The 25,372-nt window shown below is 41.8% G+C and overlaps 1 protein-coding gene across 1 annotated transcript in view; it reads left to right on the top strand.

The window, feature by feature from the left end:
- The window catches only part of MTMR1 (myotubularin related protein 1), a 79,978-nt gene that overhangs the window by 9,282 nt on the left and 45,324 nt on the right, over positions 1–25,372 (top strand). Inside the window, 11 exon segments of the mRNA XM_070760151.1 lie at positions 438–510; positions 1,950–2,044; positions 7,018–7,128; positions 8,198–8,299; positions 10,238–10,321; positions 14,096–14,245; positions 15,850–16,038; positions 21,129–21,314; positions 23,011–23,025; positions 23,027–23,218; positions 24,612–24,794. Coding sequence (XP_070616252.1) covers positions 438–510; positions 1,950–2,044; positions 7,018–7,128; positions 8,198–8,299; positions 10,238–10,321; positions 14,096–14,245; positions 15,850–16,038; positions 21,129–21,314; positions 23,011–23,025; positions 23,027–23,218; positions 24,612–24,794 — 1,380 coding nt within the window.

Genomic DNA, 25,372 nt, shown 5'->3' with positions numbered 1-25,372 from the left:
TTCCCTGCTCTTACCTACTTGCAAACTCTTTCATTGTTACTCTCTGTGAAGAATGTTTTCCAAGCCCTAAGTCTTTGCAGGGTTTTTTTCATTGTTCTAATTTGTCCTTTCTAGGAGCTAAGGATGTTCCCAGCTCTTACTGGCTTGCGAGCTCTTTTATTGTTACTCTCTCTGAATAAAGTTTTTTTAAAAAGCCCTTAACCAGGGGATAAAATAATGTGCTGAAGCTGACCACACTAAGGACGCTAGCCAGATGAATACCTGGCAAGCAGATTCTTTTCCCTGTTTTCCTCTCCGGTAGATTCTTTTCCCTGTTTTCCTCTCCGGTGCCCGTCTTATGCTCTGAAAAATACGGTAAATGCAGTATGCGGTTTATGCCTACGGGATCTTTATACCCGCGGACACAAAAAGCTGATGTTGTCATTTCTCCCTCTTAGCCCGTGAAAGATGGAACTAATCGGGAACACAACGAAGAAATTCCTCGTCTCCCGGGGGAAACAAGAGTCACAGGTAAACACAGGTTGTTCCATAGTTCTTGACCTATAATGATTCCTTGAGTGTCTGTTTTTATCACAGCAATGTATTGACTGGTCCTTGCACTTATAACTCTCACAACAACTCCAGTCAAGTGATTAGAATTTAGGTGCTTGTCAGTCAACGTGTTTGTTTGTTTGTTTGTTTGTTTGTTTGTTTGTTTGTTCGTTCGTTCGTTCGTTCGTTCGTTTGACTTCTTTGCCACCCAATCCCAAAGGACTCAGGGTGGCTTACAACAATAATAAAAATACAATATAAATAGATACAAGGGGATAAAAAAAGAAGTCAAACATTATCTAAAACTAAAACCCCATAAAAAAAAGTTATGGGGTACAGTCATACACATGCACACCATTCATAGAGTTTATAACACTTAAACCGTCAAAAAATTGCATGGTGGTTATTCGTGACCGTCAGAATAATAATAATAATAATAATAATTTATTAGATTTGTATGCTGCCCCTCTCCGAAGACTCATCAACGGGGGACGTAGGATTCACTTAACAACCTCCTGCCTTGCTTAACAATTGGGCCATTTTGCTTAACAATGAGGTCATAAAAATGGGCTTGACTCACTTAACGCCTGCCTTGATTAGCAGCGGAAATTCTGGCCATAAGTCAAGGCCTTAGTTTCTAAGTTATCCACTTCCCCCCAAAATTCGCACTGCTTTTCGAAAAGCTGTTAAAACCTGGCTTTGTCGACAGGCCTGGGGGCCGTGGAGTTTAACATCAGACGTGCCCAAATTATGTTTGTTTTGTATGTATGTCGTTAGATTGTTTGGGGTTTTTAATGGGTTGTTATGGTTATGGGTATTTATTTGTTTGTTTGTTTGTTTGTTAGATTTGTATGCCGCCCCTCTCCGTAGACTCGGGGCGGCTCACAACACAATAAAACAGTTCATAACAAATCTAATAATTTAATTTAAAATTTAAAATATTTTAAAACCCCATTATTAAGCAGACATACGTACAAACATACCATACATAAATTGTATAGGCCCAGGGGAGATATCTCAGTTCCCCCGTGCCTGACGACAAAGGTGAGTTTTAAGGAGTTTACGAAAGGCAAGGAGGGTAGGGGCAGTTCTAATCTCCGGGGGGAGCTGGTTCCAGAGAGTCGGGGCCGCCACAGAGAAGGCTCTTCCCCTGGGGCCTGCCAAACGACATTGTTTAGTTGACGGGACCCGCAGAAGGCCAACTCTGTGGGACCTTATCGGCCGCTGGGATTCGACTTCTTTTATAAATTTATATTAGTTGTATTGTACTTTATTGTTTGGAGCCGCCCCGAGTCCTACAGGATAGGGCGGCACAGAAGTCGAATAAATTAAATTAAATGAAATTAATTCTTGATCTCGCGTTCCGGTCTGGATTACCTTGCTGTATTTGAAATGCGGAGCTTCTTTCTCTTCCACAGACAAGGAGGTCATTTACATGTGTCCTTTCAATGGTCCCGTGAAAGGGAGAGTCTACATCACAAACTACAGGATCTACTTGAGAAGCTTGGAATCGGTAAGCAAAGCTCTGATGGCGAACCTTTTTCGGCTCAGGTGCCAAAAGAGTGCACATACAGGGAGTGGACAAAAAAATGGAAACTCTTGACTTTGGCATCATAATATTTGAACATGTTCAAATCAATCCGAGTCTGCGGAGAGGGGCGGCATACAAATCCAATAAATAATAATAATAATCACAACGTGACACATTTTAATTTTTTAAAAAAAAATATCTGTTATTTGATATGGTTTTTTAAATGACTTTTTTTTAAACAGAAATTTAAGGAAATTGGTTGTAACCTTCTAGAAATGGCAGACCGCTCAGACTTTCAAAGAGGCCAAATTGTTGGTGCCCGAATGGCAGGCGCTAGTGTACAGAAAGTGCCTGAATGCTTGGCCTTTCAAGAGGTCGTGTCTCAAAAGTCATGACTGCTTTGGAAAGAGAACGGAAAACGTCCTCAGCCAAGCACAGGTCTGGTCGAAAGTCGAAGTGGTCTGAGAGAGACCGTCGGGCTCTAAAGCGAATGGTTAGAGCGGATCGCAAGACCACTGCTCCTGGTCATCACCTATAAAGCACTTCATGGCACCGGACCAAGGTATCTACAAGACCGCCTTCTGCCGCACGAATCCCAGCGACCGGTTAGGTCCCACAGAGTTGGCCTTCTCCGGGTCCTGTCAACTAAACAATGTCGTTTGGCGGGACCCAGGGGAAGAGCCTTCTCTGTGGTGGCCCCGACCCTCTGGAATCAGCTCCCTCCAGAGATTAGAACTGCCCCCACCCTCCTTGCCTTTCGTAAACTCCTTAAAACCCACCTCTGCCGTCAAGCGTGGGGAACTGAAACATCTCCCCCTGCCTATGTAGTTTTTTGTGTATGATATGACTGTATGTATGTTTTTATATATTGGGGTTTCTTGTTTTTTAGACTTTTTTAATGTATTATTGTTATTTTAGAGTTTAACTATTAGATTTGGCATTATATATTGTTTTTATCATTGCTGTAAGCCGCCCCGAGTCTATGGAGAGGGGCGGCATACAAATCTAATAAATAATAATAATAATAATAATAATAATAATAATAATAATAATGGGCATCGGACCAGAATACCTCCGGGACCGCCTTCTGCCGCACGAATCCCAGCGACCGGTTAGGTCCCACAGAGTTGGCCTTCTCCGGGTCCCATCAACCAAACAATGTCGGTTGGTGGGACCCAGGAGAAGAGCCTTCTCTGTGGCGGCCCCGACCCTCTGGAACCAGCTCCCCCCAGAGATCAGAACTGCCCCCACCCTCCTTGCCTTTCGTAAAGTTCTTAAGACCCATCTCTGCCGTCAGGCATGGGGGAATTGACACATCTCCCCCGGCCCTATACAGTTTATACATGGTATGTTTGTGTGTGTGTTTGCTTTTAATAATGGGGTTTTTAGTGTTTTTTAAATTATTAGATTTGTTTTTACATTGTTCTTGTTATTGTTGTGAGCCGCCCCGAGTCTACGGAGAGGGGCGGCATACAAATCTAATAATTAAAAAAATGATAATAACAACAACAACAACTGAACTTCCGGTTGGCCCACTGGGCTATCTTTTGCTGTGGGGAGAGTGAAAACAGCCAGAAACAAATCCGAAAATCAGCTGGCCGGCACACATATGCACGTTGGAGCTGAGCCAGAGCTATGGCTTGTGTGCCACCTATCATAGGTTTGCCATCACTGCTCTAGGGGGTCTGTTGTGGTATCGGAGTTCAACTGCCTGGATAACCTTTCTGCCGGGTTGACCTTGGCTGAGTGGCATTTGCAGTTGGCTGAGATTGTTGGCACCAGCTGTTGCTTCTCCACAATGCAGCCCTACCTAGCCTGCCTTAAACAGAGGAGCAGAATCGAGAGCATGTGAGGTGTTAATACCACTGTAGAATGCCTTGCTAAGACCACTGTTGGAACCCTGCCTCCAGTTTTGGTTGCCACATTATAAAAAGAGATGGTGAGAAGAGCAACAAAGATGATTAGGGAGCAGGGGGCTGAAACATAGAACGGTTGCAGGAATTGGGCATATCTGTTTTAGTGAAGAAAAGGACTGGGCTGACATGATCATTTTACAATTTTTGAGGGTCTGCCCCAAAGGGGATCAACCTATTCTCCAAAGCACCTGGGGGAAGGACAAGAAGCGATGGATGGAAACTAATCCAAGGAAAGAAGCAATTTAGGACTAAGGAGGAATTTCCTAACAGAACAATTCATCAGTGGAACGACTTGCCTCCAGAAGTTGAGGGTGCTCCAACACGGGACGTTCTTAAGCAGAGACTGGGCAGTGATTTTTCTGATATGTGTAGAGCAGTTGTGTCCAACCTTGGCAACTTTAGGACTTGTGGACTTCAACTCGCAGAATTCCTTAAGCCATGAGAATTTTGGGAGTGGAAGTCCACACGTTTTAAAGTTGCCAAAGTTGGAGACCCCTTGTATAGTGTCTCCTGCAGAGGGTTGGACTAGAAGACCTCCAAGGTCCCTTCCAACTCCGTTATTTTGTTATCCTTCCAGGGATCTGAACTGAGGACGAATCGATGGCTTGTTTTCTTCCCTGGAATGAAGTTAGTTCAGCACAGTGACCGAATGGAAAACAAGGCTCGCTGAAGACGTGCAGTCGATGCGTTTAAGCTAAATTCTCCCTTTCAATCCAGGGCTTTAGACTTTGTGTTTTGACTTGCCCACAAGTGCATCGAGATTCCAGGAGAGATTAAGGGATCTGGAGAGCAGCCTTTTAGCCTGTTACTATCTCCGAAGCTCTGAGTCACCCATGGCTGTGAGATCCCTTACCTAAATAAAGAAGGGGATAGTCTCAATTTATTGCCAAGCCCAAGGGACGCTCCTCCACCTTCTCTTTTCTTGAAATCTGAAAGCCGTACGGATACTCCTCAACTTCACAACTGCAATGGAGGCAACCGGTCAGTCCTTCCGGTCACTAAGCAGGTCATAACATGACCCTGCCCAATTTTAAGGTGCTGTTTTGCACTAATAGAAACATAGAAACATAGAAGACTGACGGCAGAAAAAGACCTCATGGTCCATCTAGTCTGCCCTTATACTATTTCCTGTATTTTATCTTATCCCAGGCATGTTTAAATTCAGTTACTGTGGATTTACCAACCACGTCTGCTGGAAGTTTATTCCAAGGATCTACTACTCTTTCAGTGAAATAATATTTTCTCACGTTGCTTCTGATCTTTCCCCCAACTAACTTCAGATTGTGTCCCCTTGTTCTTGTGTTCACTTTCCTATTAAAAACACTTCCCTCCTGAACCTTATTTAACCCTTTAACATATTTAAATGTTTCGATCATGTCCCCCCTAGTAAAGGAAAAGCCATAGTCATTAAATTAAATTGGTTAATTTATGGATTTTATAATTAGGGTTTTTTAATTTTTTAGATTTTAAATTTGGCTTCTTTTTATTGTTTTGTATATACATTGTTGTTGTATGCCGCCCTTAGTCCTTCAGGATTCGGTAACATCGAGGTCTAGTTAAATAATTAAATTTAATTTAATTTAATTCAATTCACTTAACTTATAAACTGCCCAATTCCTAGTGGACTCTGGATTCCTAGTGGGTGGCGTACAATCATAGGCAATATGAAACATTAAAATATATAGCATTAAATAACACAAGAAATATAAACCAATTAAAAAAACACCACACTTGTTAAACAACCCAATTCACCAAAGCTTTTTTTTTTGTTGTTGCCAGAAGCTAGGAATTGCCAATTTCCACCAAAAATCATGAATCACATTACATGATTGCCAAATCAGGTGGTCAGAATTTTGAATCAAGGTTATAAGTAGCCCTGGGAAAGTCCGTTGTAACTTCAAACAGCCACCAACTAGTCCTAAGTCAAGGACTACCTCCGTTTTCCTTTTAATATCCTCTTGTGATGATAAGCGAGATACAGAGCAGAATTTTACTTTCAAAAGGTCAAGCCTCTTGAAATATCCAGGGATTTTTTTTTATCGTTGCAGTAGGTAGCAATCTAGCAGATGTTTATATTGATGGTTACTTTATACTGATGCTTCTTGCCTCAATTGGTCCATTAAAGCTGTTTTTTTAAAAAATCTGATAGCGTCCATCCCATTAAATTGATAACTTTTCTTAGCTTTCAAGATTACAAAGTGTTTTAGGACAAACACATGTATGGAAGTGTAATCTGTTAGAAAGCCTTTGCTGTAATTATGTGAATTTTATTTATTAATTCGTTTATTAATCAGATTTGTATGCCGCCCCTCTCCGCAGACTCGGGGCGGCTCACAGCAATAATAATACAATGTAAACAAATCTAATATTTAAGTTAATTTAAAACCCCAATTTAAAAACCAATCATACATACTAACATACCATGCGTAAATTTTATAAGCCTAGGGGGAGGGAAAGTCTCAATTCCCCCATGCCTGATGACAGAGGTGGGTTTTAAGGAGCTTACGAAAGGCAAGGAGGGTGGGGGCAACTCTGATATCTGGGGGGATTTGGTTCCAAAGGGTTGGAACCACCACAGAGAAGGCTCTTCCCCTGGGTCCCCCAGACGACATTGTTTAGTTGACAGGACCCGGAGAAGGCCAACTCTGTGGGACTTAACTGGTTGCTGGGGTTCGTGCAGCAGAAGGCGGTCCCGCAACACTTTGAATTGTGACCAGAAACTGATCGGCAACCAATGCAGACTGCGGAGTGTTGGTGTGACATGGGCGTATTTAGGAAAGCCCATGATAGCTCTCGCAGCTGCATTCTGCACGATCTGAAGTTTCCGAACACTCTTCAAAGGTAGCCCCATGTAGAGAGCGTTACAGTAGTCGAACCTCGAGGTGATGAGGGCATGAGTGACTGTGAGCATTGACTCCCGGTCCAAATAGGGCCGCAACTGGTGCACCAGGCGAACCTGGGCAAACGCCCCCCTCGCCACAGCTGAAAGATGTTTCTCTAATGTGAGTTGTGAATTTTGCCTTTTTTTCATCTCCACAGGATCCGGTACTAATATTAGATGTGCCTTTGGGAGTTATTACCAGGATTGAGAAAATGGGGGGAGCTTCGAGCCGAGGAGAGAATTCGTACGGTTTAGACATTACTTGTAAGGTAAGGTTTCAAAACGGTGTTGATGTTTTCTTATATGAGATCATGTATCCAAGAGAATTTGGGGAAATAAGGATTTTCTCCACAACAACAGCCCTGTAAGGTGGGATGGGATGAGACACAAGGACCAGCCTTTGTTCTTTTTTTTTCTTTTATTAGAAAAATTTATTTATACACGTAAATACACAACACAAAAGACTAAAGACATTTAAGAACATTTTTGTAGCAAATCTGTTTTGCATTTCTTATGGTGCTCACAACCTATTGCATAGCTATTTTTAGGATATTGTAATTGACAAATCTTGCTTCCATATCTATTTTTCCTTAACCCATTATCACCAGGAAGTATCTTATTTTCTTCTTCCTTTCCTATTACAAACTGTACAATTGTTACTTTTTCCTTTTCCCCAACCAGCAGTAGAACTTGCTCCAACGTTCATATTATTCCGATTCTTCCTTGTTTTTTAATTTGAATGTTAATTTGTCCATCTCCGCGCACGTTATTATTTTCTCTATTATGTCTTCCTCAGGTGGTATATTTTCATTTTTCCAATATTGCGCAAATAATATTCTTGCCGCGGTTGTCATGTGCAAAATCAAATATATCTGAGCCTTTGTTCCAAACAAATGAATTTGAGCAATAAATCATCTCCTTTCAATGACCCCCATAATCCTGTGCGGGGTGGAGTTTGGGCAACTGAACGGAGCTGAGTGTTTTACTAGCCAAATGCCTTATCTGTCGCCAATGCGGAATTTTATTTAGATAAATTCACATTGTGCCCAGAGAGAAATATCTGCCTCTACCTAGGATTGAACTCACAGCCTCCTGATTGTGAGGTGAGAACTCCACCTTTAGGCCACCACACCAGTCTTAAAAAGAGAAATAAATGGCAGAACCAAAGTTTGCAGTTAGACAAGTAGATGTTATGAAAAACGGGCTATGTTGCCCCTCTCTGACTTAAAACCTTACCTTTTAATTTGGAAACCTACTAAACCAAGTTACCTAACATTAATCCTTGACCACATGCATTCGTTCTTTTTTTAAAAATGTGTGGTTTGTTTTAAATCGTAGGATATGAGGAATTTACGCTTTGCTTTGAAACAAGAAGGTCACAGCAGAAGAGATATATTTGAGCTCCTGACAAAATACGCTTTTCCACAGTCGCATAACTTGGTAAGCCCTCTTGAATTTATTTTGCAGTAGTTGTGGGGTTTTGTTTTAATTTTTATGTAAAAAGCAAACCGATTGTTTCACACTTTAAACTCGTCTGCCTGCTCTAATACTGTGCCTTCTGCTGCACGAATCCCAGCGACCAGTTAGGTGCCACAGAGTGGGCCTTCTCCGGGTCCCGTCAACTAAACAATGTCATTTGGCGGGACCCAGGGGAAGAGCCTTCTCTGTGGCGGCACCGGCCCTCTGGAACCAACTCCCCCCCAGAGATTAGAATTGCCCCCACCCTCCTTGCCTTTTGTAAGCTTCTTAAAACCCACTTCTGCCGCCAGGCATGGGGGAACTGAGATATTCTTTCCCCCTAGGCCTTTACAATTTTATGCATGGTATGTTTGTATTTATGTTTGGTTTTATAATAAGGGTTTTTTAGTTGTTTTAGTATTGGGTTGTTACATGCTGTTTTTATTACTGTTGTTAGCCGCCCCGAGTCTACGGAGAGGGGCGGCATACAAATCCAATAAACAAACAAACAAATAAATAAATAAACAAACAAACAAACAAACTAAAAACATTTAGAAATGGCAAAGATAGTCTTGACAGATAATGGGAATATAATATTTTTCCCAGATTTATTCAGGTGCATACTAGCAGCTGCCTACTAATTCAAAGTTCAGGCCTATTACTCCAGGTGGGAAAAAACTTCTCTTCCTAAAACTGGAGTCTCCAACACTGGCAACTTTAAACCTAGCGGACTTCAACTCCCAGAATTCCCCAGCTAGCTGACATGGGGAATTCTGGGAGTTGAAGTCCACTAGGCTTGAATTCAATTCAATTTATTAGATTTGTATACCGTCCCTCTCCGAAGACTTGGGGCGGCTCACAACAACAATAAAAACAGTATAACAATGGAACTAATCTAATAATAAAATTACATTAAAAAACCCCAACAATTTAAAAACCATACCACACATACATACCAAACATAAAATATAAGAAAGCCTGGGGGAGATGTCTTAATTCCCCCATGCCTGGCGATATAGTTGGGTCTTGAGTAACTTGCGAAAGACAAGGAGGGTGGGTGGTGTTCTAATCTCCGGGGGGAGTTGATTCCAGAGGGTCGGGGCCGCCACAGAGAAGGCTCTTCCCCTGGGGCCCGCCAAACAACATTGTTTGGTCGACGGGACCCGGAGAAGGCCAACTCTGTGGGACCTTATGGGCCGCTGGGATTGAAGCTGCCAAGGTTGGAGGCCCCTGTCTTAAACGACGTAATGTGTTTTACATTTTGGCTTCTATCAATGTTTGGGGGCGTTTTTCAGCAGGGATGAGTTGTAACTTACTACCAGTTCGCTTCCTCCTGCGCCGCATGGGCGCACGCATGCGCACTACCAAAAAATCGGGGGGCTGGGGAACAAAGCCAAAAACAAGATGGCAAATGCATGCACAGTGCCAGAGACTCTGCTTCTGTCCATGCTCAGAAGAAAAATAAAATAATAATTTTTTAAAAGATGGCGGCTCCCACTGAACCGGATCTGTGACGTCACCAGAGGGTCGCTACCAGTTTGGGCAAAGTGGGAGGAGCCCAGTTCTTCAGCCTCGCAAGGTTTCTCCTTGAACTAGAGAGATAAACTCTCTTTGGCTTGTATGTTTCTCTTGAATAAAACAAAAGGACCCGGATTGTGGGGGCAATATGCTGGCTCTATTAAAAAGTGCTATTGCTAAAGAGAAGGGCAGCATAAAAATCGAATGAATGAATGAATGAACGAACAAACAAACAAACAAACAAACAAACAAACAAATAAATAAAAGCCAGTTTTGAATGAGAAGATTTTAATCCTTTGGGGTAATGAGGGCATGCAACCACAGGAAAAGAGTTTGGCATCTTTGAATCTCTTTTCTTCTTTTGGCCTTCCACTTCCTAATTTTTTCTTGTTATCCTCTCAGCCTTTCTTTGCTTTTCTGAACGAAGAGAAGTTTGCGCAAAACGGCTGGCTGGTTTATAATCCTATGGTTGAATATAGAAGACAAGTAAGTTCTTTTTTTCCCTCTTCTCCTTTGCATTCCTCCGCCCTCTTTTTTCAGGTTTGGTGTATGTATATGTATGTATGTCATCCAGAAAGTAATGCACCACATTTGTACAATGAAACTTGCACACAAGAAAGAATTATGTGTCTTCTACACTCCCTATTTTTCCATGTAATCTCTGTCCTGTTCTATGGCCTTCCTCCAGTGAGACACAAGGGCATGTAGGCCCTGTCGGTACCACTCCTTGTTCTGGTCACGAAGCCATTTCTGCACATTTCTACTACTACCACTACTACTACTACTACTACTAATAATAATAATAATAATAATAATAATAATAATAATAATAATAATAATAACAACAACTCAATGTCGTATAAACAGTTGGCAGAACAAAGCATTGCATGGACAGTTTTTGGAGAAGATTGAAGGCAAAGTGGATAAAGAAAAGACCTGGTCATGGCTTACAAGTGGAACACTCAAAAAGGAGACAGAAGGGCTAATACTGGCGGCACAAGAACAGGCCATTAGAGCAAATGTTGTCAAAGCCAGAATTGAAAAATCAACAGACGATCCAAAGTGCAGACTCTGTAAAGAAACAGATGAAACAATCGGTCACATACTCAGCTGCTGCAAAAAGATCGCACAGACTGACTACAAGCATAGACATGATGCTGTGGCACAGATGATCCACTGGAACTTGTGCCGGAACTACCATTTACCAGTGGCAAAGAACTGGTGGGATCATAAGCCTGAAAAAGTGGTTGAAAATGAGCAAGCAAAACTACTGTGGGACTTCCAACTTCAGACTGACCGAATTCTGAAACATAACACACCAGACATTGTGATTGTGGAGAAAAAGAAAGTATGGATCATCGACATCGCAATCCCAGGAGACAGCAGAATTGAGAAGAAGCAGCTAGAGAAATTAGTGAAATACGAAGATCTAAAAATCGAGCTGCAACGACTCTGGCATAAGCCCATGAAAGTGGTCCCAGTGGTCCTTGGCACGCTGGGCGCAGTGCCAAAGAATCTCAGCGGACATTTGAAAACCATCAGAATTGACAAAATCTCCATCTGTCAATTGCAAAAGGCCGCTTTACTGGGATCGGCAAACATAATTCGCCGCTACATCACGCAGTCCTAGGTGCTTGGGAAGCGCCCGACTGGTGATGAAATACGAAATCCAGCATAGTGATCTCATTTGCTGTGTTGTACTGACATAATAATAATAATGAATCACCTCTTCATCATCCTCAAAATGTTTCCCGCGACTAACCGTACTTCTGTCGACTGCAGATTCTCCATAAACTGTACACAAACGTTGGTGAATGTTCCCAACAGTTTCTTTCTCCGCAGTGAGAAATTCAATGATGACACTGCTTCTAATGTACATCACTTACAGACGCCATTTCAAAACACCGTTGCAGCTACGCTCTCTGTCTGAAGAAACCCAAAATGTACACACGCACTTCTGACAATTCAAATAATGTACACCTAAAGTTTCGCATTCGTACCATTACTGTAGGTTGAGGGAAAAAAATGTGGTGCATTACTTTCTAGGCAGATTTTTATCAAATAAAATGTTCTGCTTTACATTGTTCATTTTTTAAACCTTGTATTGTGTTACAGAGGGCAAAGAATTTGAAGAAAGTCAAGAATTCAGACCAGCAGATATGCTGGTTTCTTTGTTCATTAAATTTATATACTGCCCATCTTCCTCTTTTTATGTGTAAAGAAACGGGTGCCACTCATTTTATGCATCCCATTTGATAGGAAGGAGAAATTTAAGAACAGACCTTTGTCTAGAGACCTGTAAAGTAATCTTGTCTTGAGCAATTAGCTTTCCTGTCCGAGCACGGAAATTATTTCAATGTCATTTATTCTTAAATGTGTAATAAATATTTAAATCACAAAAGGATGATATTGGCCTTCCAGATGTTGCTGAGCTATAATTCCCGCCAGCGTAATGGATAGTCAGGGAACCTGGGAGTTGTAGGCTGAACGGAGGAGAAATGTTGAGTTCCTTTAAACTGGAAACCGGCATACTATTATTATTATTATTAGATTTGTTCCATTGTTATACTGTTTTTATTGTTGTTGTGAGCCGCCCCGAGTCTTCGGAGAGGGGCGGCATACAAATCTAATAAATTGAATGGAATTGAATTGAATACCTTCACTGAAACATAAATGGGCTTAACGCTTGATCAACAAAGACAAGCCAAAAAGAGAAGAGAGATGATAGTCCTTTCTTAAAATTTAAGCCAATTACAATAAATCCAGCAACTCTCTTCCAGCCAGAACGTCTGGCTTCCCACACATGTTGTAGAGCAAGGTGCTTCTTCCTTAGTTATTTCTCATGGCTATTTTAATATTTTTTAGCGGGGCAAGTCTTAAAATACCGTATTTTTGGAGTATAAGACACCCTGGAGTATAAGGCCCACCTTAGTTTACGGGGAGGAAAATAAGAGGAAAAATCTACCTACTAGGTATTCATCTGGCTAGCGTCCTTAGCCTGGTCAGCTTCACCACATTATTTTATCCCCTGGTTAGAGCTGGAAAAAAAAGTGTTTGGAGGGAGTAACAAGCAAAACAAGCCTGGAAGTTTGGAAGATGTTAGCACCTTGTTGGGGATGGGAAAAAAAGCTTCAAAAAAGTTACATTTGGAGAATTAGACACCCAAATTTTCAGCCTCTTTTTTTTTGGGGGGGGGGGGGTGAGGTGTGTCTTATACTCCGAAAAATACAGTACTTTTTTTTCCCTGTTGAAGAATGACATTCATTCTTTTCTCATTTTTTTTAAGAGTGAATGTGTCCTTTGTGTATCCCAATACAGTGATACGAACCCCTCGCCATACGAACAATCCGAGATACCAACCCGGGGTTCAGAAATTTTTTGCCTCTTCTTCCGAACTTTTTCCATCTTACAAACTCACTGAGAAGCCCCACCGCCCGGCTGTTAGCTTTTCAAAAGAGCTGTCGGGCCGGTCGGGAGGCTGGAAAGGAGGGCGGGGCTTCTCAGCGTCCTCCTGAATTCGAACGCCGACCCCAAACTTTTGCCGAACTTCTGGGTTCGGCGTTCAGGAGAATGCCGAGAAGCCCCCCGGCTGTTTCAAAAAGCGACAGCCGGGCGGCGGGACTTCTCGGCGGCCTCCCGAACACTGAACCCGGAAGTTCGCCAAAAGTTTGGGTTTGGCATTCGGGTTCAGGAGGACGCCGAGAAGGCCCCCGGCTGTTTCAAAAAGTGACAGCCGGGCGGCGGGGCTTCTCAGCGGCCACCCGAACCCGAACTTTTGCCAAACTTCTGGGTTCGGCATTGGGAGAATGCTGAGAAGGGCCCAGCTGTTTCAAAAGGTGACAGCCGGGCGGCGGCATTTTTTTGCGGGTTTTTTTTCTTGCATGCATTAATTAATTTTACATTATTTCCTACGGTAAACAATGTTTCGTCTTACGAACTTTTCGCCTTACGAACCTCCTCCGGGAACCAATTAAGTTCGTAAGACGAGGTATTACTGTACTTCTAATAAGCAAAACATTATTTTGTTCCCAAGTGGGCTCATAATAAAATTAATAAAAAAGGGCAAGGAAAAACTCAACGACATTTTGTCTTAATCCTACCATCTGAGTCCCCAACCATAGAGATACTCAACGATAAAATTGGTGGCGCGTTGCCACCCTGTGGCCGTAATAATGCACAAATTGTTCCTCTTTGCTTATTGCCATCTTGTTCACGCAACGAGATGGCCTGACAAAAGGACCATCTCGGTTCTCTCAAAAGGGTTTGCCTAATCTCCAGTGGAGGATAACCTTCCTCAACGAACACTACGCGCTCTGTGACACCTACCCATCCCTCCTGGTGGTGCCCTATAACGCCACGGATGAAGATCTCAAGAAGGTTTCGGCTTTCCGATCCCGGTGTCGAATCCCGGTAAGTGACTTCGGCTCACAACTTAATGACCACAATTGAGCCCAAAATATATTGGTGTGTGTGTTAATTATTCATACTTTTTATTTGTTTTCACTTTACATAACACTATGTGCTTAATAAGTTCAATCCTACGTAGAGGCTGATATTTCTCTGTCTGCAATGAGAATTTATATCTGCTGAACAAAACTCCACATTGGCGACAGGAAGGGCATCTGGCCATTAAAAGGCTCTGCTGGCTCCATTCAAGGGATTATGGGGTCATTAATGAAGATGATGATGATATCAGGAAAGACTTCATGAACTCAATCTGTATAGTCTGGAGGGCAGAAGGGAAAGGGGGGACATGATTAGAAACATAGAAACATAGAAGTCTGACGGCAGAAAAAGACCTCATGGTCCATCTAGTCTGCCCTTATACTATTTTCTGTATTTTATCTTAGGATGGATATATGTTTATCCCAGGCATGTTTAAATTCAGTTACTGTGGATTTATCTACCACGTCTGCTGGAAGTTTGTTCTAAGGATCTACTACTCTTTCAGTAAAATAATGTTTTCTCATGTTGCTTTTGATCTTTCCCCCAACTAACTTCAGATTGTGTCCCCTTGTTCTTGTGTTCACTTTCCTTTTGAAACATTTAAAGATGTTAAAGGGTTAAATAAGGTTCAGGGGGGAAGTGTTTTTAATAGGAAAGTGAATACAAGAACAAGGGGGCACAATCTGAGGTTGGTTGGGGAAAAGATCAGAAGCAACATGAGAAAATATTATTTTACTGAAAGGGTAGATGCCAAGTAGATGTTCCAAGTAGATGCTTGGAACAAACTTGCAGCGGACGTGGTTGGTAAATAAATCCACAATAACTGAATTTAAACATGCCTGGGATAAACATAGATCCATTCTAAGATAAAATACAGGAAATAGTATAAGGCAGACTAGATGGATCATGAGGTCTTTTTCTGCCATCAATCTTCTATGTTTCGATACAATACCTGCCTAATGAACAGCGTACTGTCTGTGTCAGTTTGTTTACATAGTAATATTTCTACCCCTGCTGTCCAACCATTCATAAAACAAATCCCAATGTTTGAAAATATTCTCTCTTCTTTTTCTTTTACCTTCAGTGTTAATGTGTCCATTTCTGCCCAGTCCTAATTACATCTTCCTCAATAGGCGTTTCCTTGGTTTCCCCATGTAGTACAAATACAATTCTTGGATATCTTGAATCCCAGCGACCGGTTAGGTCCCACAGAGTTGGCCTTCTCCGGGTCCCGTCGACTAAACAATGTCGTTTGGCGGGACCCAGGAGAAGAGCCTTCTCTGTGGCGGCCCCGACCCTCCTTGCCTTTCATAAAGTTCTTAAGACCCATCTCTGCCGTCAGGCATGGGGGAACTGAGACATCTCCCCCGGACCTATACAGTTTATACATGGTATGTTTGTGTGTATGTTTGCTTTTAATAATGGGGGTTTTAGCGTTTTTTAAATTATTAGATTTGTTCTTACATTGTTCTTGTTATTGTTGTGAGCCGCCCCGAGTCTACGGAGAGGGGCGGCATACAAATCTAATAAATAAATAAATAAATAAATCTTCTCATTGTCCCACTTAGGTCTTGTCCTGGATCCATCCGGACACCCAAGCGGTCATCACGCGTTCCAGCCAGCCCCTTGTGGGCATGAGCGGCAAAAGAAACAAAGACGATGAACGATACCTGGAAATCATACGGGAAACCAACGGCCAGCTCTCCAAACTGACCATTTTTGATGCCAGGCCCAACGTCAACGCTGTGGCTAACAAGGTACCTATGCTCGCTCTCCCATCTGCCCATCGGGAGTGACAGCCCTTTTCCAGGGACGTGGAAGTCAGGTTTTAGAGATTTCCAGGCACGCTGAGTCAAGGACTCTACCGGGCTCAGCGTTCTGGGAAAAAAAATCCTTTTATTTTATTATTAATTTTTATTAGAAAAAGAATAATTTTATATACAAATATGAATTACGTACAAAAAAGTACACCCAGCTTTAAAAACAGGAAATGACCTCTCTCTCTCTTTACTTAGATGCTTTCACTTATACATTTCTAAATTGTTGGCAGATTTCCATATCGACATCATATATACTTTTACAGTTTAACTCTGTTTCTTGTGGTAGTAATAATAATGAGTTCAATTAATAGAATAGAATAGAATAGAATTTTATTGGCCAAGTGTGATTGGACACACAAGGAATTTGTCTTGGTGCATATGCTCTCAGTGTACATAAAATAAAATATACATTTGTCAAGAATCATGTGGTACGACACTTAATGATTGTCATAGGGGTCAAATAAGCAATGAAGAAGCAATATTAATAAAAATCTTAGGATACAAGCAACAAGTTACAGCCATACAGTCAACATGGGAGGAAATGGGTGAAAGGAATGATGAGAAAAGCTAGTAGAATAGAAGTGCAGATTTAGTAGAAAGTCTGACAGTGTTGAGGGAATTATTTGTTTAGTAGAGTGATGGCGTTCGGAAAAAAACTGTCCTTGTGTCTAGTTGTCTTGGTGTGCAGTGCTCTGTAGCGACGTTTTGAGGGTAAGAGTTGGAACAGTTTGTGTCCAGGATGTGAGGGGTCAGTAAATATTTCCACAGCCCTCTTTTTGACTCGTGCAGTATACAGGTCCTCAATGGAAGGCGGGTTGGCAGCAATTGTTTTTTCTGCAGTTCTGATTCTCCTCTGAAGTCTGAGTCGGTCCTGTTGGGTTGCAGCACCAAACCAGACATTGGATCAAGTCATAGTTGCCATAGTGTAGATCCTTTATCATAGGCTGCTTCAGTAACTAAAATGTTTTATAATCTTCTAATATGCTAACTGTTCTAAAGAACTTAGCGGAAGGTGTCCAGCAAACCTGGAAAACAGGGAATTCAGGGAATTATCAGAGAAATCAGTGGTTCGGGAAATATCAGGGAATTCGTGAAAAAAATGGAATAAATTGGGAGGGAAACCAAACTGTATTAAAATGTTTAAAAGTCTGGGGAAAATCATGTAAAAAACCCAAAAACGGATCACGCTGCCTGGCAGAGTCAAGCAAACATGAGCATAACTGTGCTTCCTCAGCTACCGATATTTCTCCATGGCTTAGCCGTTTGGTATGACGTCATCTACAACCGTGCCTTAACTAGATCGCAAGTTACCGGGAAATGTCAGGGAATTTCAAAACGCTTTCCCCCTGGGCACCCTGAACAACCTTTGTTTTGCACTTCAAAACATGGAACATTAAATACTTCTCTCTAACAATGTCATTTCTGCCCACTCCTCTATCTTTTAAACCTGTTTTAAAACATTTGAGGGTCATTAACTTTTTGAAAATGTTGTCTAGACCAGTGTTTCGCTGGCTGGGGAATTCTGGGAGTTGAAGTCCAGATATCTTCAAGTTGCCAAGGTTGGGAAACACTGGTCTAGACCCTTTATGCTGAATTCTACCTTCCTCTCTAACCTTGAGATCAGTACTTTAGCATTAAACCTGCTGTCTCTTTAAACTTGAGGCTTCTTTTCTGTGAGCTGATAAGTTCATATAGCAGTGAAATTAATTTCAATACAGTGATGCCTCATCTTACAAACGCCTCGTCATACAAACTTTTGAGATACAAACCCGGGGTTTAAGATTTTTTTGCCTCTTCTTACAAACTATTTTCACCTTACAAACCCACCGCCACCGCTGGAATGCCCCTTCTCTGGACTTCCGTTGCCAGCGAAGCACCCATTTTTCCCCTCCCAGCAAGGGGAGCCTCAGTGAAATCGCAGCATCGCAAAAACATAGAGGCCTGGAGGTGGGGTTTTGAGGACTTCGGTGTTTTTCTGATGCTGCGATTTCACTGATGCTCCCTTCGCTGGGAAACCCCACCTCCAGACTTCCGTTGCCAGCGAAGCGCTCTTTTTTGCAATGCTGGGATTCCCCTGCAGCATTGCAAAAACACAGAGGCCCAGAGGTGGGGTTTCCCATGGAGGGGAGCCTCAGGGGAATCCCAGCAGCGCAAAAACAGGCGCTTCAGCTGGCAAAAGGGGTGGATTTTGGGCTTGCACGCATTCATCGCTTTTCCATTGATTCCTATGGGAAACATTGTTTCGTCTTACAAACTTTTCACCTTAAGAACCTTGTCCCGGAACCAATTAAGTTTGTAAGACAAGGTATCACTGTATTTATTATTAAATCCTTGTGGATTCAGAATGTAACTTTGTACATGAAATATACAAATATATATATGAAAAGCAAAATATATATATATACATCCAGAGATTCCCAGATTTGGAAAAAGGGCTAGCTTGAAGACTCCAAAACACTTTCTGGATGTTTGATGGACAGTCGGCGTTCGCGGTTAACCAAGTTGCTATCGTGTCGTCACAGCCACACAATCCATCAGGCTGTGGGAAGAATGCGACTTCCTGCTAACGAGATTTAAAGTTCAGGCATCCAAAGGACGAGCTACAAAACTTTGTTTTCCCCCTTGAGTTGAAATAGCTCCACCCTGTTTTACATTCACAGTAAATTCCAAGTGACTAAACTTTCAATAAAGTCATCATCCTCCAATTAATTAGTTGGTACAGTTCCCTCTCCTTGCTAAATGTTGGTGTTTTTTTAAAAAGGATGTTTTTGCAGCCTCACAGAGGATAAAAGCTTTAATCATATTCATTCCCAGTGACCGGTGAGGTCCCACAGAGTTGGCCTCCTTAGGGTCCCGTCGACCAAACAATGTCGGTTGGCGGGACCTAGGGGTAGAGCCTTCTCTGTGGGAGCCCCGGCCCTCTGGAATCAACTCCCCCCAGAGATTCGCACTGCCCCCACCTTCCTTGCCTTCCAAAAGAGCTTAAAAACTCATCTTTGCCACCAGGCTTGGGATTTTTAGATCTTCCCCTGACCACTGAATGCCTTAAGTATGAGTGCTGAATGTTTGGTTAATAAGTTAATTGTTTGTTTAATTTTTTCTTTTAGTTGTTTTTAAATTGTAGTATTAATTGGATTACATTATTGTCCTGTTTTTATATATGCTATTCCTCGGAGAGGGGTAGCACACAAATCCAATTCAATAAATAAATAAATTCTTTAAAGAGATAGGCTTTTGAAGCAATCTGTTTCAAGGAAAAGGAGAGAATTTGATTTAAAAAGTATACTCAGGTGTTCACATGCAAACCTTTCTTTCTTTTCTCTTTCTTTCATTTATTTATTTTTATTTATTTATTCATTTGTCCAATACACAATACATATGGAAGAGAATAGACATGAAGTGATATATATATAAAGATAATATGTAAAAATAGAGGAGAAGATATATGAAAGAAAGAAAATATATATGATCTATGAGATAAAGGAAAGACAATTGGACAGGGGATGAAAGGCACACTAGTGCACTTATGTCCGCCCCTTACTGACCTCTTAGGAACCTGGAGAGGTCAATCGTGGAGAGTCTAAGGGAGAAACATTGGGGGTTAGGGGTTGACACTATTGAGTCCGGTAATGAGTCCCACGCTTCGACAACTCGATTGTTAAAGTCATATTTTTTACAGTCAAGTTTGGAGCGGTTAATATTAAGTTTGAATCTGTTGCGTGCTCTTGTGTTGTTGTGGTTGAAGCTGAAGTAGTCATTGACCGGTAGGACGTTGCAGCATATGAACTTAAATCGTGTTTTAGACACCGTAGTTCTAGGCTTTCTAGGCCCAGGATTGTTAGTCTATTTTCGTAGGGTCTTCTGTTTTGAGTGGAGGAGTGAAAGGCTCTTCTGGTGAAATATCTGTGGACATTTTCAAGGGTGTTGATGTCCAAGATGTGGTATGGGTTCCAGACAGATGAGCAGTAGTCTAGGATGGGTCTGGCAAAAGTTTTGTAGGCTCTTGTGAGTAGAGTGAGATTGCCTGAGCAGAAGCTGCGTAGGATCAGGTTAACAACTCTAGAAGCCTTTTTGGCGATATTGTTGCAGTGGGCTTTGGCACTTTAGCTTTCTTTCCTTTTCTTTCTTTCCAAAGTCATCCTGACTTAAAACTCAAAATTCAATGCTTTGTAAGCTAAAATGTAAGTTGTTTATGAGGAGTCTAGTGGCTTCATTCCTTCCCTCCTGCTTATTCTCTTTGCCTTGTTTTTTTTCGAGCCACACCCAAGGATTACTCAGTCCCTTCCATAGCTAAAATTAACTGCCTCGCTTTACTCCAGAGAGGCCTTGTATATCAGCTTCTGTGCTACATGTTCTGTATCCTGTGGATAGAAGCCTTCACTCTCGCCTAATTTTGTTAGAAACATAGAAGATTGACGGCAGAAAAAAGACCTCATGGTCCATCTAGTCTGCCCTTATACTATTTCCTGTATTTTATCTTAGGATGGATCTATGTTTATTATCATTATTATTATTATTTATTAGATTTGTATGCCGCCCTTCTCCGAAAACTTATCCCAGGCATGTTTAAATTCAGTTACTGTGGATTTACCAACCACGTCTGCTGGAAGTTTGTTCCAAGCATCTACTATAAGGTTCAGGAGGGAAGTGTTTTTAATAGGAAAGTGAACACAAGAACAAGGGGGCACAATCTGAGGTTGGTTGGGGGAAACAGCAGAAGCAACGTGAGAAAATATTACTTTACTGAAAGAGGAGTAGATGCTTGGAAGAAACTTCCAGCAGACATGGTTGGTAAATCCACAGTCACTGAATTTAAACATGCCTGGGATAAATGTAGATCCATCCTAAGATAAAATACAGGAAATAGTATAAGGGCAGACTAGATGGACAATGAGGTCTTTTTCTGCCGTCAATCTTCTATGTTTCTAATAAATTAAATTAAATTAATAAAGCAGTATGGGATATATGATGATGGTGGTGGCGGTCGTGCGAAGGGAATTAAATGCTCCCTTCCTCTTTGATCCCAGGCAACCGGTGGTGGATATGAAAATGAAGACGCGTATCCAGATGCCGAGCTGGTTTTCCTGGATATCCATAACATTCACGTCATGCGGGAATCGTTAAAAAAGCTGAAAGACATCGTCTACCCCCAAGTGGAAGAATCTCACTGGCTGTCAAGCTTGGAGTCCACCCATTGGCTAGAACACATCAAGGTACAGAGAGGAAGGTTGCTGGTCTGACGCGTGTGGACTTTGGGTGGGGGGCAAGCTCTTGAATTAAAATACTTAAAATAACACCTCCCCTGATAATAATAAGCCCAATCGGCCTTTTGTGAGCATGGCAATAAGGCCAAGCGCTTATTTCAGGGGTCAAAGAATTAGAATTCTTTCTTGTCCAAGTGTGATTGTCCATCGTTCATGGCCAAATTTTATTTTATGAATGGTGTGCATGCATAAGATTTGATTGGTTTTTATATAAATGGGTTTTATTGGGGTTAGTTTTTAGAGATTAGATTCAAGGGAGGGAGGGAGGGAGGAAAGAAAGAAAGAGAAACATCTTTCAGCTGTGGCGAGGGGGGCGTTTGCCCAGGTTCGCCTGGTGCACCAGTTGCGGCCCTATTTGGACCGGGACTCACTGCTCACAGTCACTCATGCCCTCATCACCTCGAGTTCGACTATTGTAATGCTCTCTACATGGGGCTACCTTTGAAAAGTGTTCGGAAACTTCAGATCGTGCAGAATGCAGCTGCGAGAGCAATCATGGGCTTTTCCAAATATGCCCATGTTACACCAACACTCCGCAGTCTGCATTGGTTGCCGATCAGTTTCCGGTCACAATTCAAAGTGTTGGTTATGACCTATAAAGCCCTTCATGGCATCGGAACAGAATATCTCCAAGACTGTCTTCTGCCACACGAATCCCAGCGACCGATTAGGTCCCGCAGAGTGGGCCTTCTCCGGGTCCCGTCAACTAAACAATGTCGGTTGGCGGGCCCCAGGGGAAGAGCCTTCTCTGTGGCGGCCCCAACTCTCTGGAACCAGCTCCTCCCCCCAGAGATTAGAACTGCCCCTACAACTCCTTGCCTTTCGTAAACTCCTCAAAACCCACCTTTGTCGTCAGGCACGGGGGAACTGAGATATCTCCCCCGGGCCTATACAATTTATGGATGGTATGTTTGTACGTATGTCTGTTTAATAATGGGTTTTTTTAATATTTTAAATTGTAAATTATTAGATTTGTCATGAACTGTTTCTATTGTGTTGTGAGCCGCCCCGAGTCTACGGAGAAGGGTGACATACAAATCTAATAAATGAAGGAAGGAAGGAAGGAAGGAAGGAAGGAAGGAAGGAAGGAACACAAGGAATTATACCATATAGAATAGAATTCTTGATTGGCCAAGTGTGATTGGACACACAAGGAATTTGTCTTTGGTGCAGATGCTCTCAGTGTACATAAAAGAAAAAATACATTTGTCAAGAATCATGTGGTACAACACTTAATGATTGTCATAAGGTACAAATAAGCAATGAAGAAACAATCAATATTAATATTAATAAAAATCTTAAGGATACAGGCAACAAGGTACAGTCATAAGTGGGAGGAAATGGGTGATAGGAATGATGGGAAAAAACTAGTAGTAATAGTAGTGCGGAGTTAGAAATAGTTTGACAGTGGTGGGGGAAATATTTGTTTAGCAGTGATGGCATTTGAGGAAAAAACTGTTCGTGCCTAGTTGTCTTGGTGTGCAGCTGTTCTGTAGCGATGATTTGAGGGCAGGAGTTGAAACTATTTATGTCCAATTTATGTTATATAAAACAGGGTCTTATTTTTGAGGAAACCTGGGTAGCAGGACTCCCCCCACACACTCACACAATGATTCTCAAGTTTCTTTTTCTGCTTCCTTGCCAGCTGGTTTTAACAGGCGGCCATCCAAGTCGCCGACAAAGTGTCCTCCGGAAAGAGTTCGGTCTTGGTGCATTGCAGCGACGGCTGGGACCGCACCGCTCAGCTCACCTCTCTGGCCATGTTGATGTTGGACAGCTACTACCGAACCGTCGTGGGCTTTGAGGTCTTGGTGGAAAAGGAGTGGATAAGCTTTGGACATAAGTTTGCATCGGTGAGAACCAAAACAAGGAGTCCTGGTTTAAATCGGTGTCACTTAAATCCCAATAGATCACAAGGTTGTGGTGCCCGTACAGTTATTTATTTATTTATTATTGGATTTGTATGCCGCCTCTCTCAGTAGACTCGGGGCGGCTAACAACAGTAATAAAACAGCATGTAAATCCAATACTAAAACAACTAAAAAAGCCTTATTGTAAAACCAAACATTCATACAAACAAATATGCCATACATAAATTGTAAAGGCCTCGGGGGAAAGAATATCTCAGTTCCCCCATGCCTGACAGCAGCGGTGGGTTTTAAGGGAGCTTACGAAAGGCGAGGAGGGTGGGGGCAATTCTAATCTCCGGGGGGGAGTTGGTTCCAGAGGGCCGGGGCTGCCACAGAGGCGGCTTTTCCCTGGGCCCCCACCCCTCCTTGTCTTTCGCAAATTACTCAAGACCCACCTTTGTCAGCAGGCATGGGGGAGTTAAGATATTCTTCCCCTAGGGCCATTACAAGTTATGCATGGTATGTTTGTGTGTATGTTTGGTTTTTATAATAAGGGTTTTTAGTTGTTTTAGTATTGGATTGTTACATGTTGTATTTATCATTGTTGTTAGCTGCCCCGAGTCTGCGGAGAGAGGTGGCGTACAAATCCAATAAATAATAATAATAATAATAATAATAATATAATAATAATAATAATAATAATAATAAACATGCATCGTAAATAACTTTTTAAACCACTTTAATTAAAATTGAATTGTTATATTGGGGTGGGGGACTTGGTCTAACTTAGCTGGAAGGGGTTTTTTCCCTTCCTTACTTCATTCTGTGTAAAGATCAGCTTGTTCCCAAAATTCCTGAGAGTTTGCTCCTCCTAATGCAAAGCCGAATTGTTTGATGAATGCTGTTCTAATTTTTTTTAAAAAAAATATTTTATTGATTTTCAAAAGAAAGACACACATAACAAACACCACATGTAACATTTAGTGGAGCTACAATCGCTCCGCTCAAAATAGAAGTCATCATTGTAACAAGAGAAAAAAAGAGAATATTAAAATCATTTTGTTATACAGTACTACATCATCTCTATGGTGTGCATAAATGTCAATCTTGATATAATGAATATAGAGATAAGTAAAAATTTGTAAACATCTATATAAAAATTTTCAAGAGAGAATAGAGAGAAAATAAAAAAGAAAGGAATTTGATATTTACGTTATGTATGATATATAATTGTAAATAGTCGCTAGCTATTTATGGTTTATCTACTAACTTCAATATTCAAAATAATACTTTTATTTCTTTTTCTTTATTTGCCACCAAATATAAACCTTCTGCCAAACATCATAAAATTCTGATTCTTCTTGATTGTTTAACACTCATTTTTGATTTTCTATAGAGAATCGGTCACGGAGATAAAAACCACACAGACGCCGATCGGTCCCCCATCTTCCTCCAGTTCATTGACTGCGTAATGGCAAATGTCCAAACAAGTAAGCCCCGTTGCTTAAAGAGTGGTGGAAGATTTAATTTGACTTTGCTATATCCCAAAAGCTGCTTTTTTTCCCCCCAAAAGGGACTGGTCTGTCTGGTTTTTCTCTTTGAAGATGTTTCACTTCTCGTCCAAAAAGCTTCCTCAGCTTCTCTCAGAACTGAAGAAGCTTCTTGGGCAAGGAAGCGAAACATCTTCAAAGAAAAACCCAGAAAGTCCTGTCACCTCTTGGGGGAAAAAAGCACGAATGAGAATCTTCATAAACATTGGGTTTGCTATAATTTTGTCACTTGTTATAAAGTTATTTGTTGTGCACCCTTGGTCTGGGATCCAGGCGCTGCTTAGAGACACAACATCACACAGCATAATACAGTGGTACCTCTACTTACGAACTTAATTCGTTCCGTGATCAGGTTCTTAAGTAGAAACGTTTGTAAGAAGAAGCAATTTTTCCCAGAAGAATCAATGTAAAAACAAATAATGCGTGTGATTGGGGAAACCACAGGGAGGGTGGAGGCCCTGTTTCCTCCAGGAGATTCCTGGAGAGGCCCCAAGGAGGCTTCTCCCCACCTTTTCCAGCCCCGTTTCCTCCAGGAGATTCCTGGAGAGGCCCCAAGGAGGCTCCTCCCCGCCCTTTCCGGCCCTGTTTCCTCCCAGATTTCTAGAGA

The sequence above is a fragment of the Erythrolamprus reginae genome, chromosome 8 (genome assembly GCF_031021105.1).
Source record: "Erythrolamprus reginae isolate rEryReg1 chromosome 8, rEryReg1.hap1, whole genome shotgun sequence".
Classification (NCBI taxonomy): Eukaryota; Metazoa; Chordata; class Lepidosauria; order Squamata; family Dipsadidae; genus Erythrolamprus; species Erythrolamprus reginae.
The sequence above is the reverse complement of the archived record's forward strand: the minus strand, read 5'-3'. Positions and strand labels throughout refer to the sequence as shown.